General features: G+C 55.0%; 1 protein-coding gene across 6 annotated transcripts in view; it reads left to right on the top strand.

Moving 5' to 3' along the window:
* The window catches only part of TBC1D16 (TBC1 domain family member 16), a 54,080-nt gene that overhangs the window by 14,230 nt on the left and 25,516 nt on the right, over positions 1-14,334 (top strand). For 2 of the 6 annotated variants that reach the window (XM_075904123.2, XM_075904120.2), the window contains exons 2-3: positions 6,667-6,905; positions 8,845-9,463. In XM_075904123.2, the coding sequence (XP_075760238.2) occupies positions 6,728-6,905; positions 8,845-9,463 (797 nt within the window). In that variant the 5' untranslated portion in view covers positions 6,667-6,727. Of the gene's footprint in view, positions 1-1,338; positions 1,728-5,266; positions 5,393-6,666; positions 6,906-8,844; positions 9,464-14,334 lie in introns of those variants that run through there. The other 4 variants (XM_075904121.2, XM_075904122.2, XM_075904125.2 and 1 more) reach the window with 4 other exon arrangements.

The raw sequence follows: 14,334 nt of genomic DNA, 5'->3' as shown, positions 1-14,334 counted from the left end.
AAGCCCAGGGTTTCCCTCCGATGCTCATACCAGCTCCCGCCCTTCTCCTGACTGTGTCCTTGGCACACGGCTGCTGCTGCCAGTAAGAGAGAAATTAAAGATGTTGGGGGCGGGGGTAGCCGATTCTCCCGGCCATTCAGGACTGGCTCAGGTGGCTCTGTACAGTGCGGCACTCCAGAGCTTTGGCTAGTCTCCTTTTCAGTAGCTTAAGCAAGTCGTGAGCCACCTGCTTTTTTCAAAGGGGGGGGTTAATGTTATCGATACCCCCATCTAACGTACGAGGGCTCCGAGGGTCTGCGGATGACGGTGACTTGCTCCAGCTCACACAGAAGAAGGGGGCAGCGAGGTTCCCATTTGTGGTCCCTGGGTCCCTCTGTTGTCTGGGTCCCATGCAAACTAACACCTCCCTCGCTGGGCCTTTGAGGGGGTTACCTTGGCAGCAGCCCAGGGATCCCTGCTGTGGAGTACAGTGGTGGGATGACACAGTATGAACATTCAAGTCCATTGGAAGAGATTCCCTCGATTGGGAAAACGCACCGCTAATTTAAGTAGACTGATGGGTCGTCTGTTTCACGTGTGACTCTAGTGCCGGTTTGACAGCTCTGCCCCACCCCCTCACCCTCCGTGGATCCACAGGACAGCCCAGTCTCCTGTCCACGCTCTGTTAATTGGGAAACGAACACAGCACTTACAGTAACACAAGCCACACAGCAGTCACCCCACAAGATCCACCGCTGCCCAGCTGCTTGGCTCGCGCGCTGCTGCCTCCCTGCTCCCAAGTTAGGCCGGAGTTTATCCGGAGGGCGAGCTGTGTGGTAAGGAGCTTTGTCACCTCGTGGGTCTGTAAAACGCTGTTGCTGTGTGAAATGGCACAAGCCCTAAAATCCAGGCTGAGCCCTCTGCCAGGGCCCGGCCCCAACCTTGCACTTCCCTTCCTTATCGGGGAACTGGCAGCCTGTGCAAATGGAGCCAGCAGGGTTTGGTCCAGGAAAATCTGCCAAGTGGAAGGTTTGATCTGCCAAGCCTCCACAGAATCTCGTTCTCTGCGTTTGCAAAGGGGGAAGGGCCCTTCTACCCCAGGTGACTGCCTGTCAGCGCTGTCTGACACACCCCTGGCTGCAGCTGCGCGTGGCTCCCAGTGACGAGGACCACAGCAGCAGGCCTTAGGGGCTAGCGACTGACTGAGAGCTGGCTGCACGGTGTTGCCTTTGGGGCTCTCTGCTAGCTGGGGAGCCCTGGCACTGGCTGAGGAAGGGACCAGTGGCTGCTTGAATGGCCCCAGCTGCTGCAGCGAAGGGATCTGACTTTAGTTGCAGAGTGGAAGAAAACAAATCTTTCCTGTAACTGCTTAATACGAATTGGCAGGCAGTGAGGGCTTATCAGCTAACTTCCTTCTCCCCGAGAGGGCAGGGTGGGTGTTAGCTGCTGCTAGGCTGGAATAATCTTTGCTGCCTTAAAAACCACAGGACTCCCATGGTTTTTCAAAGGTACAGCTGGGAGGTCGGCTTGCTACCCCTGGAGGTGGAATTCCTCCTTGCATCCCCAGGACTTTGCAAAGCGGGGAGCTGTCCTACCGTTCTACTCCACTGCTGTGGGCAGAGAGTTCAGTCTGCAGGGGGAATTCCGGGTGTAGGCCTTGTCTACGCGACCATCGACCTACAGTTACGCAGCTTGCGCGACACGAATAGCACGGGCGTCGGTCCGCTCCCCGTGGTACCTTCACCCCGGTAAGTCGGCAGCTGCCGCTCTCCTGTTGACGCCGCTTGGTCTCCTCGTTTTGGTGGCGTGCCGCAAAGCGCGGGGCAGTTGATTTATCGTGACCCTCGCTGGATCGATTGCTGCCCGTCGAGTCGATCCGGTGAAGACCTGCCCCTAGATCTCTTTGCTGAGGCTGCTAACTATTGTGCAGCTCATGAGCTTTGGTGATGGCAACACCTTGCTGCCGGGAATGAAACGGAAACTCCCCCCCCGCCCCCCAATTTATGTAGGACACGGAGCAGCCGCTGGAGATTGCTGTTAGCGTGGGTTAAAATCGAGCCGGCGACCTGGAAGTGAAATAATCTCGCTCTTCCCAGCCCCGTGAGCCAGCCACACGCTGTCTGCATGCCCGGTGCTCCAGCCCGGATTGCCTTGGGAGCCAGTGCTCGGTGGTCTGGAGCCTTCCGTGCCCGGCCGACTCCTGCATGCCAGGACCAAGCTGCAGCTTCGCCTCCAAACAGCTCTTGCCAGTTTCGAACCTTTTCGCCTCCCAGGCAGCGAGGTTTGAGCTTCGGCTGATGCTCTCGTCTGTAGGCTGAGGGGGGCTAATGAAATGCAGCAGCCGCTGCTCTGCAATGGGAGAAGGCCCAGGCCTCTTCTGGGGTTCCTGTGGGCCCCAGGAGAGCGGCCGTGGGGCTGGGCGGGAGCTCCTGCTCCGTGTGCGGAGTGGGAGCCGTTCTGTGTCCGCTGCTTCCCGCGGGGGTTCTCTCCCTTGGTTTCTCACATGCTTCTACGGACTCAGAGCTGCCTCTTTCTTGTTCTCAAGTCTCGCTCAAACAGGCTGGCTCTCGGAGGATATTCCAGTCAGGGGAAGGGAGGAGATGACAGAGCCCCCTTCTCTGTGTGGGACATCCAGCCGAGGCGGCCTCTCCGTCCCAAGATGGGACACGAGCTGTGCGGACTATCACACTGGTGTGCGACCGGTTCATTGTCTCCCCTCGGCGTGCGGGTGTACATCTGGGTTGGCACGCAGAGGAGAGGCGACTCCGCAAGAGCAAGTGTGCACGGGAAGCCAACTTTTTCAGCCGGCTCCCCGTGCCCACCGTCTCCTGTGGAGCCACCTGCCCCAGCCTTGCAGTGCTGCCTCTGTATCAGAGGCAGTGGGGCAAATGGGAGCTGGTGCTCTCCCCTTTCTGCCTCTGATAGAGGCAGCAGGGGCAGGAGGCATTTGTGTGTAACCGTGAAGGTTAATTGAGGAGCCCGGGCCCATTGGTTGCCCATTTGAACGTCTACACTGGCAGAACCCTGCTCCAGAGACGTAGGCGCTTTGGGTCCTGTGATAAGCAGGCAGGTTGCTCAGCGTGGCCATCGCTGTGAAGTCTTGTGTAGAAATGTTCTTTTGTAACCGCTTACAGCGGCACTCGGGGAAATTGCTCCAGACATGTCTCTGCTTCCTGAGCCGGGGGGATGGGACCGTTGTTTGCTGGGTGGTTGCAAAAGGCTCCCCCACCTGTACGCTGCCGTGCGCTCTGAGACACAGCACGGCGGGCAGTCGGTGTGGAGAGCTTGCAAGCTGAGCGCCTTAGGAGACCCGTGGGCTCAGCCCAGAGCAGCGTCCGTCCATCTTGGCCAAGTCCCGTTGGTGACTGACGAGCACGAACGGCCCGTGCTCAGCGGACGAGGCCAGCCATCACGCGCCATAGGGCTTACGAGCTTTCCTGTAAAAAGGCTCGGTCAGCTGCTCTTCCGAGCCTCCTTCGCTGTCTCTTGTGACGCGCTCGCAGCGGCTGGCAAGCAGCACTTCCTTCCCGGCGGCTCCCCCTCCCGCTGGAGAAATGCTCGTTTGAATGTTGCCTGTTTCCGGTGCCGAGGAAGCTGCTCCTTTTTGTTCGCTTCTGTCCGTAAGCTAGCACCGCCGGGAACGCCAGGGTAGCCCCCAGTTGTATCTTGGCAGTAATCCCAGCTCCTGCTGCCCCAGGCTCCCAACATGCGGGGGAGGTTAAAATCATTGTGAACAGGCCAGCCCCTCTCCCTGCTTTGTCAGGTATTAACCAGGGAAGATGCCATGGAGCAGGGCGAGGGCCATTCAGAGGGACGTGCTGGTTTCAAGCCCTTGGGGTGTTTCTTGGCCCGGGGATTTCAAACTTTTTTTTCTCATGACCCAGTTGAGGAAAATCTTTGAGGCCGCGACCCACCAGGATGTGACTGGAGTGCGCGCTCCGGGGTGGGGCTGCGGAGGGGAGATTTGAGGTCCAGAAGGGGGCTCTGGCTTTGGGGGTGTCAGGGCTGGGGCAGGAGGGGCTTCCCTAGAGCAGCTCCCGGTCAGCTGTGCGGTGGGGGGGCTAAGACAGCTTCCTGCCTCCCCTGGCACCGCAAACCATGCTGCCCCCAGAAGCACGTTCCCAGCCCATGGGAGTGCTCGGGGCAGGGGCAGTACACAGATCCCTGTGTGCTCTCTCCTCCCCTGCAGCCTCACCTAGGAGCCGGCCCTGCTGCCAGCTGCTTCTGGGGCGCAGCGTAGTCTGTGGTGCCAGGACAGGCAGAGAGCTGCCTTAACAGCCCTGTTGCACCGCTGACTGGCAGCCACGTGAGGTAAGCCCCTCCCGTCCCAGCCCTGACCCACCCCAAAGCTCTCACCCTCAGCCCCACCCCGGAGCCCAGCGCACAGTCAACCTGCGGAACTCCTCGCCAGAGGATGTTGTGAAGACTAGAACGTGAACAGGGTTCAAAAAAGAGCTAGATAGATTCATGGAGGTTAGGTCCAGCAATGGCTGTTAGCCAGGAGAGGTAGTGATGGTGTTCCTAGCCTCCGTGTGTCTGGAAATGGTTGACAGGGGAGGGATCATGTGATGGTTCCCTGCTCTGTTCTCTTCCTCTAGGGCACCAGGCATTGGCCACTATTGGCAGACAGGACGATGGGCTAGAACAGGGCTACTCGACACGCGGCCCGTTGGCGGCCTGCGGTGCAGTTTGGGTTTACGCGGGGCTAAACACACGGCCTGTGGGTGGGAGCCAAAACAAAGAAGTCGTCAATATAACGGCCTGCTGTTGAGATGCGTTTGTCGTTAAATTCCTGGCCTGTCATTGCTCATTAACAGTGCTGTCACGTGGGTGGAAACGGGGGAAATGTCACATTTTATTAACATCAGCAGAACTGACTTTGGTGGGGCCTGCGTGTTGTGCAGTCTGGCCTTCATCTTTGTACTCGTGCCCGTCCGAGTGAAAGAAGCTATTTGCATACATTTGCATATAGATTTGCACATCTATGCAACCAACTTAAATTGTGGCCCTCGGCATGTGCTGTATCATTGTGGCCCCCCCGGGCTAGCTGGACCTTTGGTCTGACCCAGTAGGGCCGTTCCGATGTTCTTAGCACCCCCGTTGGTCACCTGGCCCCCCTGCAGCAACAAGCCCCAGGACCTGCCGTTCCACACCCCAGGACCGGGTCGCGACACAGTACGAGGTAGTGCACGGAGTGTCTCTGTGAGTTGGGGGGGGGGGAGTAGAGTTCTCGCTGTCCTGTAAGTTTTTCTTTCTGTTCTTGGCTCCCTTTCCTGCTTGTTTTCAGGCCACAGTGTCAGCAGTGGCCCATGGTCTGCGCCATCTCCAGGTGCAGCCCCATGGAAATCGCTGGTGCGTGCTGGGTCAGGTTGGCCTGTCCGGCAGGGAATAAACAGAAAGGAGCTGCATGGAGGTAGCGGCTTTCCCCCGACCGGGTGGAACAGACTCTGCGGCTTCTGCCCTGTCTCTGCGCCAGCCCTGCTCTGTTTCAGCACATCCAGTGCTCTTCCTGGCCAGTCTGCTGAATTCTGTATCGCCTGAGCCTCCCTTCTGGCTTCTCCTTAACAGCCCTGCATCTCCCCTCCAGCGCATGGCTGCCGCGTGGTTCCAGGGGCTCATTTCACAGCTAGCTTCAGTTACCTGTTGGCGGTGGACGCTTCCCCCCTCTCCCCGCCCCTGTAGCCCAGGGATGCTACTGCATGTTCTGTTCGGTTTGCCTGCTGTGTATCGAATGTCTTCTCCTCCTCCCCCACCCCCAAAAAAGGTTATGCCAAAAGCCAGGAAATTGGGCAAATGGCTTTTAGACTGTACTGCCATCAGGGTACCAAGCAGAAGCCCTGTAGCCAAGTATGGGGCGTCTGCCTCCACTTGGGTTTCCCCACCTCATGTTGGTTTACTTGGATTTGGGGCAGATCCTGCAGGATTGTCCAGCCTGGTGCTAGGGATGCAAAGGGGCAGTTATCCAGTAAGCATTGCCTTGCCGGCAGGCTTACGGGGTAGCAGGTTAACCAGCACCCGGCCGGAGCACGTCCCCACCATGGCCTGGCATGGGCAGGGAGCTGCTCTGGGCCACTGTGTTGCGGGCGGGGGCTGCCCCAGCGGCCCCCACCTGTGGCGGGCCGGTTAAGTGGTTAAACATATTGTTTACCTGGTAAACATTTTAAACAGGATTTTCCCTCCCTACCTGCCCAATGGCCGTCATAGGCGGACTCTATGGGACGGCTTTCCAAGCCTGCCGTTGCTCCTCGTTGGCATTCGGGAAATGCCACAAGTCGCTCCTTCACCTCCCCTCCCCCCTTATAAGAATAATTAGCTCTGCGAGAGCCCACCGCCAGGACTGAAGCTTGGTCTGCAGCCTTGGTGCAGGCCCTGCCGACACCAGGCATGCTGCTCTGACTCTCAGTTGCTGAGCCGATGGAGCTGCGCCAGGGCCGGGCTCCCTGCTCGGAGTCTCGCCGGAGCTGCTGGGGCACCGTGCGAATCTCTTCCCGTCTCTGCCTCACTCTTCCCAGCAGCGAGACGGGTTTAAAGCCCGATTCCCAGTGGCCGAGGTCCAGGGCTGAGGCAGCCGCCGATGAGAGCCTGGCCTCCGAGCGGTAGCACTGTTGTCTGGGGGGTGGCGAAGCAGGGAGTTGGCGCTGCTGTCTGGCTGCGTTTTTCCTAACGCTGTTCCTCCCCTCCTGGCAGACCTTTTGTCTGAATTGGCTCCGGGTTGAAGCCGACGGATAATGGAAACACTCCCCTGGCAATGTCTCTGGGGCGACTCCTCCGACGTGCCTCTTCGAAAGCCTCTGACCTCTTGACCCTAAACCCCGGCGGTGGCGGCGGTTCGTCCTCCGTACTGGATGGGGAGATTATCTACTCCAAGAACAATGTATGCGTCCACCCCACTGAGGTGCCACCAGGTGTCGGGGAGCATCACCCAGGTGATGGGGTGCTGCACTCGCTGTTCGCTTTTCTGTCGGTCTCGGGGAGCGTCCGCATGTCCGTGCCTGCATGGGGTTGGTGTGCACCTCCGCAGTTCAAGGGTGTTGCCATGGGGGGTGGGATCTGAGAGCTTCCGTGGTCGGGAGGGACCGAGGAAAGTGCCATCACACTGCACTGATGGAACAGGCAGCCCCCCCCAAACCCCGATATCTGCTTCCTGCGCTAAAGTCAGTGTAGGGCTTCTCTTTAAGCCAAAAGCTGCTTTCTCCCCCTTCTTCCCTGCCAGGGGGACCCCGTGTATCCATGTGAATGAGCACCTGCTACTGGCTTCATATTGTAAAACTAGCCAATTAGCCCCTCATAAGATGGATTTTCAGGTCTCTCCTCCACGTCGGTCTTCTCTCCTGAGCCTCTGGTCTCTCGCTCCGTGTCTCTCTCTCTCTCTCTCTCTCTCTCTCCTCCTCCTCCTACCTCCCCCCCCCTCCGCTCTCCTCCGCCTCCTGCCTCTCCGTCTCTCTCTTTCTCTTGTCCTCCCCCTCCTGTCTCTCACTCGAGGGACCGCGGAGCCCAAACGGCCCGGCTGAGCAGCGCAGAAGTCAGCCAAGTGCCACTGCGGGAGGCGAAGGACGTGATTCAGGCAACAGCGCCACCCAGAGGGAACAGCCAGTATTTCGGCGTTACAGAGTCAGACATTGGGCTACTATATATAATAATTATTTTGCAAAGCATGGGTTTGCATTTGGCTTTTGTGTGTGCCTGGCTATTCTGGGCTGGCTTTCCAGGAATCTTTTTGACCTCTAGCTCTCCTAGGGCTGTTACTCGGGCATAACCAGTGTCGAGCTCCCATTTAGAATGGTCTGATTAAACAACAGTGCAAATTTGACATGAAAGTCTGTCGTTCAAAATTCTCTCTTGATTAGTTACATAACTCCTCCCATCAGGGGCCTGAGATGGGGGCATGTGACTACCCAGATTAGAAAGTATTCGGCTGGCAGATAAAATTCAGTGTTGATAAATGCAAAGTAATGCACTTTCAAAAACCTAATCCCAACTATACATATAAAATGATGGGTCTAAATTTTCTGTTACCACTCAAGAAATATCTTGGCCTCCTTGGGTATAATTCTCTGAAAACATCCACTCAATGAGCAGCGGCATCAAAAAAGCTAACACTGTTGGGAATCATTAAGAAAGGGCTAGATAAGACAGAAAATATCATATTCCTTCTATATAAATCCCTGGAACACCTACATCTTGGTTACTGCAGAAGATGTCACCCCATCTCAAAAAAAGATATCTTGGCATTGGAAATAGTTCAGAAAAGGGCAACAAAAACAGAGGTTTGGAATGGCTTCATATGAGGAGAGTTAACTGGGACTTGTCAGCTTGGAAAAGAGATGGCCAAGGGGGTTTATGATTGAGGCCCATAAATTTATGACTGGTGTGGGGAAAGTAAATAAGGAAGTGTTATTTACTCTTCTTATCACACATGCACTAGGGGTCACCCAATGAAATGAATAGGTAGCAGATTTAAAACAAACAGAAGGAAGTATTTCTTTACACAATGTACAGTCAACCTGTGGAACTCCTTGCCAGAGGATGTTGTGAAGACCAAGACTTGAACAGGGTTCAAAAAAGAACTGGGTAAATTCATGGAGGTTAGGTCCATCAATGGCTATTAACCAGGCTGGAGATGGATGGTGGAGACAGGATGCTGAGCTAGATGGGCCTGTGATGTGACCCATTCTGGCTTTTCTAATGTTCTTATTCATAAACCATTTGCAAATAACGCATTTCAGGTGGAGAACTCTGCCCAGTGGCTGGATTGCTTTTGCCCAGCTGTATTGGTAGTGAAGAGGGAGGGGGATAAATATGGCTGCAAAATGTCCTGTGAATGCAGCTTAAGTCCTAACTGGTTGGCCGTGTGCTCTCTTGAAGGCTATATGTGCTTGTACATGGAGAAGGATGAGCTGCTTGGCACCACGCTGATCCTTGCCTGGGTGCCAAACTCACGCATTCAGAGGCAGGATGAAGAAGCGCTGCGCTACATCACCCCGGAGAGCTCCCCGGTCCGTAAAGCGCCCCGCAAGCGTGGCCGCCATGCCCCGGCGTTCGGCACCCTCCAGCAGGCCTCCCCAGCTGATCAGAAACGGGCCGTGATCCCGAGAGACGAGGAGATCCTGGCCGTGGCTCAGCTGGTCAGAGATGTGGCTCATCTCGGCTCCCCTCCTGGAGAAGGGGAGAAGCTGTCTCCGTGTTGCCTGGCAACTGACGGGACCCACGATGCCACGCAGCCTGCCCACAGTGACTCAGGAATCGTGTCGACAATCAGCTGGCAAGAGGAGCAGACCAAGTCGGAGGGGACGGAGGAAGGGCTGGACTGCAGGCCAGGCCAGGGGGAGGACGAGGGCTCCCTGGAGCTGTCTGCAGACGACGTGAGCAGGGACAGTACTTTTGACTCAGATTCTGACGCCTTCTCCTCCCCGTTCTGCCTCTCTCCCATCAGCGAAGCCCTGGGGGGAGGCAGCAGCTCTGTGTTCCTGGATAACGAAAGCAGGTGAGTTGGTCGCGTTTTTACAGCTTCCTGGTGGGAGGGGCGGAGGTGGAGGGAGGCTGAAGGCTTGAGGTGCTTAAAAGCCGCGCTGAGCTCGGTCTGACTGCTCTTGCTGTGGCTTGGCCGTAGTCCCCCTGCTCGAAGTTCCATTCCCTTCCTTTTAGGGTATAACCGGTGAGCCTCCCCTTTAGCGGGGGGGCTTATGGTTCAGGAGAGACTAGAGTCAGCTCTTCACCTGCCCTAGCAGGGGGCTGCTGCAGACCATCGGGGCCCACCACAGGCAGGCGCTGCTCTGCCCCTGTCCGTGTGGGCCTGGCTTCCCCACTGCAGTGTACAAGCTGGCTCCCTGGGAGTGGGTCAGGAGCGCGCTGGCTGCCGGCCCTGTCTCCAAGGGCCAAACAGTCGTGTAACCGCTCAGTTTCGATGCAGCTACACGGTTAATCGCTATCTAACATCCCTAGCGCAGAGCTCCGCTAAGCGTCAGACGCAGCGTGTGAAACCGGGTAACCGCTGGGATTTGTAGCCGTTCCACAGTGACACTTTAAAATTACTTTTTTTACATCCCTGCTTCCTTTGTATCCAATGTGGAAAGCCTTTGGGGACGGTCCCTGAGTTGGCCGGCCCCTCTTCCGCTCAGTGGAACCCGTCAGACTCTTCCTCCCTTCTGTGTCCACAAACGCATTCTGCAGCGCTCCCCCCAGTCACCTGCAACGCGAACCCGGCCTGTCTGGCGCAGGCATCTCTCATGTGTGTCCCTATGGCATCCACGGCTCCTCAGCGGGGCCTGTGTAAGTGGTGTGGTTCACACCTGCTGTAGGCTGCATTTGGGCACGGGGTGGAGACCTAGGCAATGAATGAATGACTTGAATGCCCTTGCATCCTTGTTGTACGTTGCAGTAACACTGGACAGTATTTCACATCTGTCTGGCCTGTATTCCCTGCAGCTGCTCCCACCCTTCAGCATTGGTACAGCTGCGTGTGCGACAGTCCCTAGGCTAATTTAGGGATCCTCTTGCTATTTTGAAACTGCCCTGGAAACTGGGTTCAAGTCCTCCTTGGTGTCTCCATGCCCAGAATGTATGGAGATTTGTAAGTTGGACTGATTTTGCCACTTTATGGGCTGGTCTGAAACCAGGCCGGGTAAAGGGAGTGTCGAGTCAGTTGTAAGTCTAGCTGCCCTCCCAAAGCCTCGGTGCTCTGAGCAGTTCGCACGCGCTCTGCAGCTCTCCAAGGCTGTCTGGAGTGGAGCTGGGGGGTGGATCGACGGAATGTGATTCAATACAAGTTCCAGAATGGTGCAGCTGCCTGGCATGCCTGTGCTCCAGCCTGCCGACGAGAGCACCTTCGTGTGGCCACAGGGCTGTACTGCATGCAGGTCCGTGACCTGCCCAGAGCACATAGTGGGGTTCAGGTCACGGGGAAGCCGTGTTAGTTTGAAAACGTGTGCATCTGACCCTGGTATCCTACGCTCCTCGCTGCTTTTACCAGTCAGCCCCTTGTTGGGTTCCTTACGCGAGGTCTGATACTTGGGATTACAGTGAAGCTGTTAATAGGGAAGTGGTTTTCAAAATACGTTTAACGACACAGCACTGGGATTATTAAATATTGCCATTTTTAATCCCCTCCCTTCGCTCTCTGGTTACTCCATGTCCTTCGCTCAGCCTGAATAAGTGAAGCCAGCTAATCTATTGTTAGGAACTACCTGATAGAACATGAACATAACTCACACTAGCACAGGGAGGACACCAGTTTCTCTTTTAGAACGTGGTTTTCTGTCAGGATGACATCTGAATAAAGCCATGAGGAATTTGCATTTATTTCCAGTGCTTGGAGTCTCTTGGGGATGGCAGGTCTGCTCCTGGCGTTACGCAGAACTGTTGCGAAGACAGCTCACGTTGTAAGGTGGTCCATGCCAAATTTCCAGTTGAATTTGGCCCAAATTGTAGGCTGCTTTTAATGCAGCCTAAGTGCAACGACAGTGCATCCCTTATCACTTTTCAGCTTAGGTGGAAAGCTTTAAAAATAAAAAAGTTCTCCGATTGTATCTAACGTACATGCTCTTCAATGTTGCCTATAAGCTGTGCGCTACTTCAGCCACTGCGGGGAGATTCAAATGCTGCTGAGCTGATTAGCAGAACTCCCCCAGTTAGTTCCTTGGGATGGTGCACTTTTGTACACACCTCCATGTACAGAAAAAAAATATTCCACACATGGATGGGGAAAAAATCCACACACGGGTGGAAAAGATTAGAGGCAACCTTGCTCATTGCTATAGTGCGTATCTTCCACGAGTTATTGACTTAATCCCACAGATTGAAGAGTGATCCCCGTTTTACAGGTGGGGAACAGAGATACGCGATCCAATCAGGAACAGACCATGCTGAACCCAACTCGGAGCCCACATCTCAGAAACCCTGATCCAGAGCCTTACGCACAAGACCGCGTTTTCTCAACAGCGCAGCCATTTGCTGTGGCTCTAGATCAGGGGTTCCCAACCTTTTTTGGTCCCTGTACACCCTTGGCTTTTAGTAAACCTTCCCGTACCCCCTATTCAATATGAAAGGAAATAAATTCTAGACTCTAGAATCCACAACTTTTTTCACTAACACAACTACTTTTGGAATATTACAATTAGGATAATCTAGTTATTTACCAAATATTCCCCGTACCCTCTTGACAAGCTTCTTGTACCCCTTGGGGGGTACGTGTACCCCAGGTTGGGAACCCCTGATCTAGATCCTGCCAGTGAAATTGATGAGAGAGGGAACAGGAACAGTTGAACTTCTCCTCCCAACTGAAATTCAGAAAATTAAGCCAACGGTGATAAGTCAGACGTCTAAAAATGGGTTCAACATTAGTCATCTGAGGCAGAGTTAGTGATGACACCTCACCACGCTCATGGTCCATATTGATGGGGTTCACAGTCATAAGATTTTTAAAATAGTTGAAATAACGAAATTTACTGTTTCATTCTGACACTTCATGGTGTTGTAATCAGAGGGGTCCTGACCCAAAGAGGAGTTGTACACGTGGGGTGGTTTGCAAGATTATTGCGGGAGGGATGCGGGGGTTGCAGTACGGCTACACGTTGGATCTCTCTGGTCTGGCGCCCTCAGGACCTGACCGGGGCCGAACTAGAGAACTGCTGAACCCCAGCAGGCCCATATTATCTGGCAGCATTATCAGCACTTCCACTGCTTGCTGGAAGACATTTGGGGTAACTTAGAGCTAAAGAACAGCACAGAACCCTGAGCGCCAGGCCTGGTGGCTGCAAACAACCTTTATGGGATGGCGGGAAACTCGGCCACACCTATGATGAGTGGCCATCCAGCTAGCTCAAATTGTGCTGGACCATGGGTGTTGCCAGACCAGAGAAGTTCAACCTGTACTGCTATTTCTGTGCTGCTACTGGTGGTAGCGTTGCTTTCAGAGCTGGGCAACTGGAGGGTGGTGGCTTCTTCTGGCCTGGAGCCAGCTTTGAAAGTAGAGCTGCTGCCAGCAGCACCGCAGAAGTCAGGATAGCATGGGTGGGGTGGCCACCGTTACTTCTGCACGGCTGCTGGCAGCGAGCTGCTTTCAGAGCTGGGCACCTGGCCAACAGCCAGCCCTCTGCAGCCACCCAGCTCAGAAGACCGTGTAGAAGTAACAGAGACAACCACACAATCCCCGTGTGACTCTCTGCAACTCTTTTTGGCAGGACCCCCAGTTGGGGAGAGGCTGGTCTCCCTCGTGCAGTCTGTATCTAGGGGGAAAAGCACACACAGTCCAGGTTTCACCGCCTAGGGCCCATTTTTCATGGCTGTGAATGTGTTAGGGCCCTAGTGACAAGGAAGGAAACATGGTTTTACTTTGCATTTTACCTGTGACTTGCCACAGCGTTGTACAGGGCATGTCTGCCCATCCCGCTCGCGAGCGCCATCTGGTGGCTACCCCAAAGAACTCTTGGTGTTTGTTCGAAAAAGCAGTGGCCACCTTTTTAAAGACACTGTTGAAACAGGCACGTTTCCTGATTTAGTACTGACGTGAGAAGCCCGTTGTGGTGGGGGTGGCCTGCGAAGATCAATACGACCTGGCTGTTTCAGTGTTGGAGGTTGGACAGCCTCTGTCTCCTCCGTTGGTCTGGATGGCTCCCTGCTCTGCACGTGGCGCTGTCTTACAGGGCCTTGTAAAGCACAGTCCCTGCAGGCTGTTCGCAGAAATGTTCCATGGGAAACTGAAAAGCTCGTTAGTCTCTTGTATGTTTCTTGCAGCCACGCCCTGCGTTTGCTTGTTTCTAGACACATGCAGGGCCTATCTGCCTAGGGTCCTTATTTCTGCATTTCCTCTGCTGGCTGCTCCCCAGCTGAGTCAGAATGAGACTGTGGATAAATGCCCATTTTGGGAAGACTCATGATTTTCCAGCGAGGAATATAGGTCTCCAGTGTCTCTCTGGCTTCCCTTGGTTTTGGGTTGTTTTCATGAAGCTTCTGGGCCATCCCTGAGCTCAGTTCACAAAGCCGAAGGGAGATATTTCAAGGTGGTGGTGTCCACTCCCAGCCCTCCCCTCCCCCCAGCAGCCAGTGAAGTGAGTGAGGACCGGGATTAAGTGAGGTGTTAGGAATAAACAGCAGGTGCCCCCCAGATTCATAGAACACTGGGACTGGAAGGGACTTCAAGAGGTCATCAAGTCCAGTCCCCTGCCCTCATGGCAGGGCCCAGTACTGTCTAGACCATCCCCGATAGACATTTATCTAACCTGCTCTTAAATATCTCCAGAGATGGGGATTCCACAACCTCCCTGGGCAATTTATTCCAATGTCTGACACCCTGATAGTTGGGAACTTTTTCCTAATGTCCAACCTAAACCTCCCTTGCTGCAGTTTAAGCCCATTGCT

This window comes from Pelodiscus sinensis, chromosome 20, assembly GCF_052426305.1.
Source record: "Pelodiscus sinensis isolate ZL-2025 chromosome 20, ASM5242630v1, whole genome shotgun sequence".
NCBI classification, from domain to species: domain Eukaryota; kingdom Metazoa; phylum Chordata; order Testudines; family Trionychidae; genus Pelodiscus; species Pelodiscus sinensis.
This window is presented reverse-complemented; position numbering and strand designations above follow the sequence as displayed.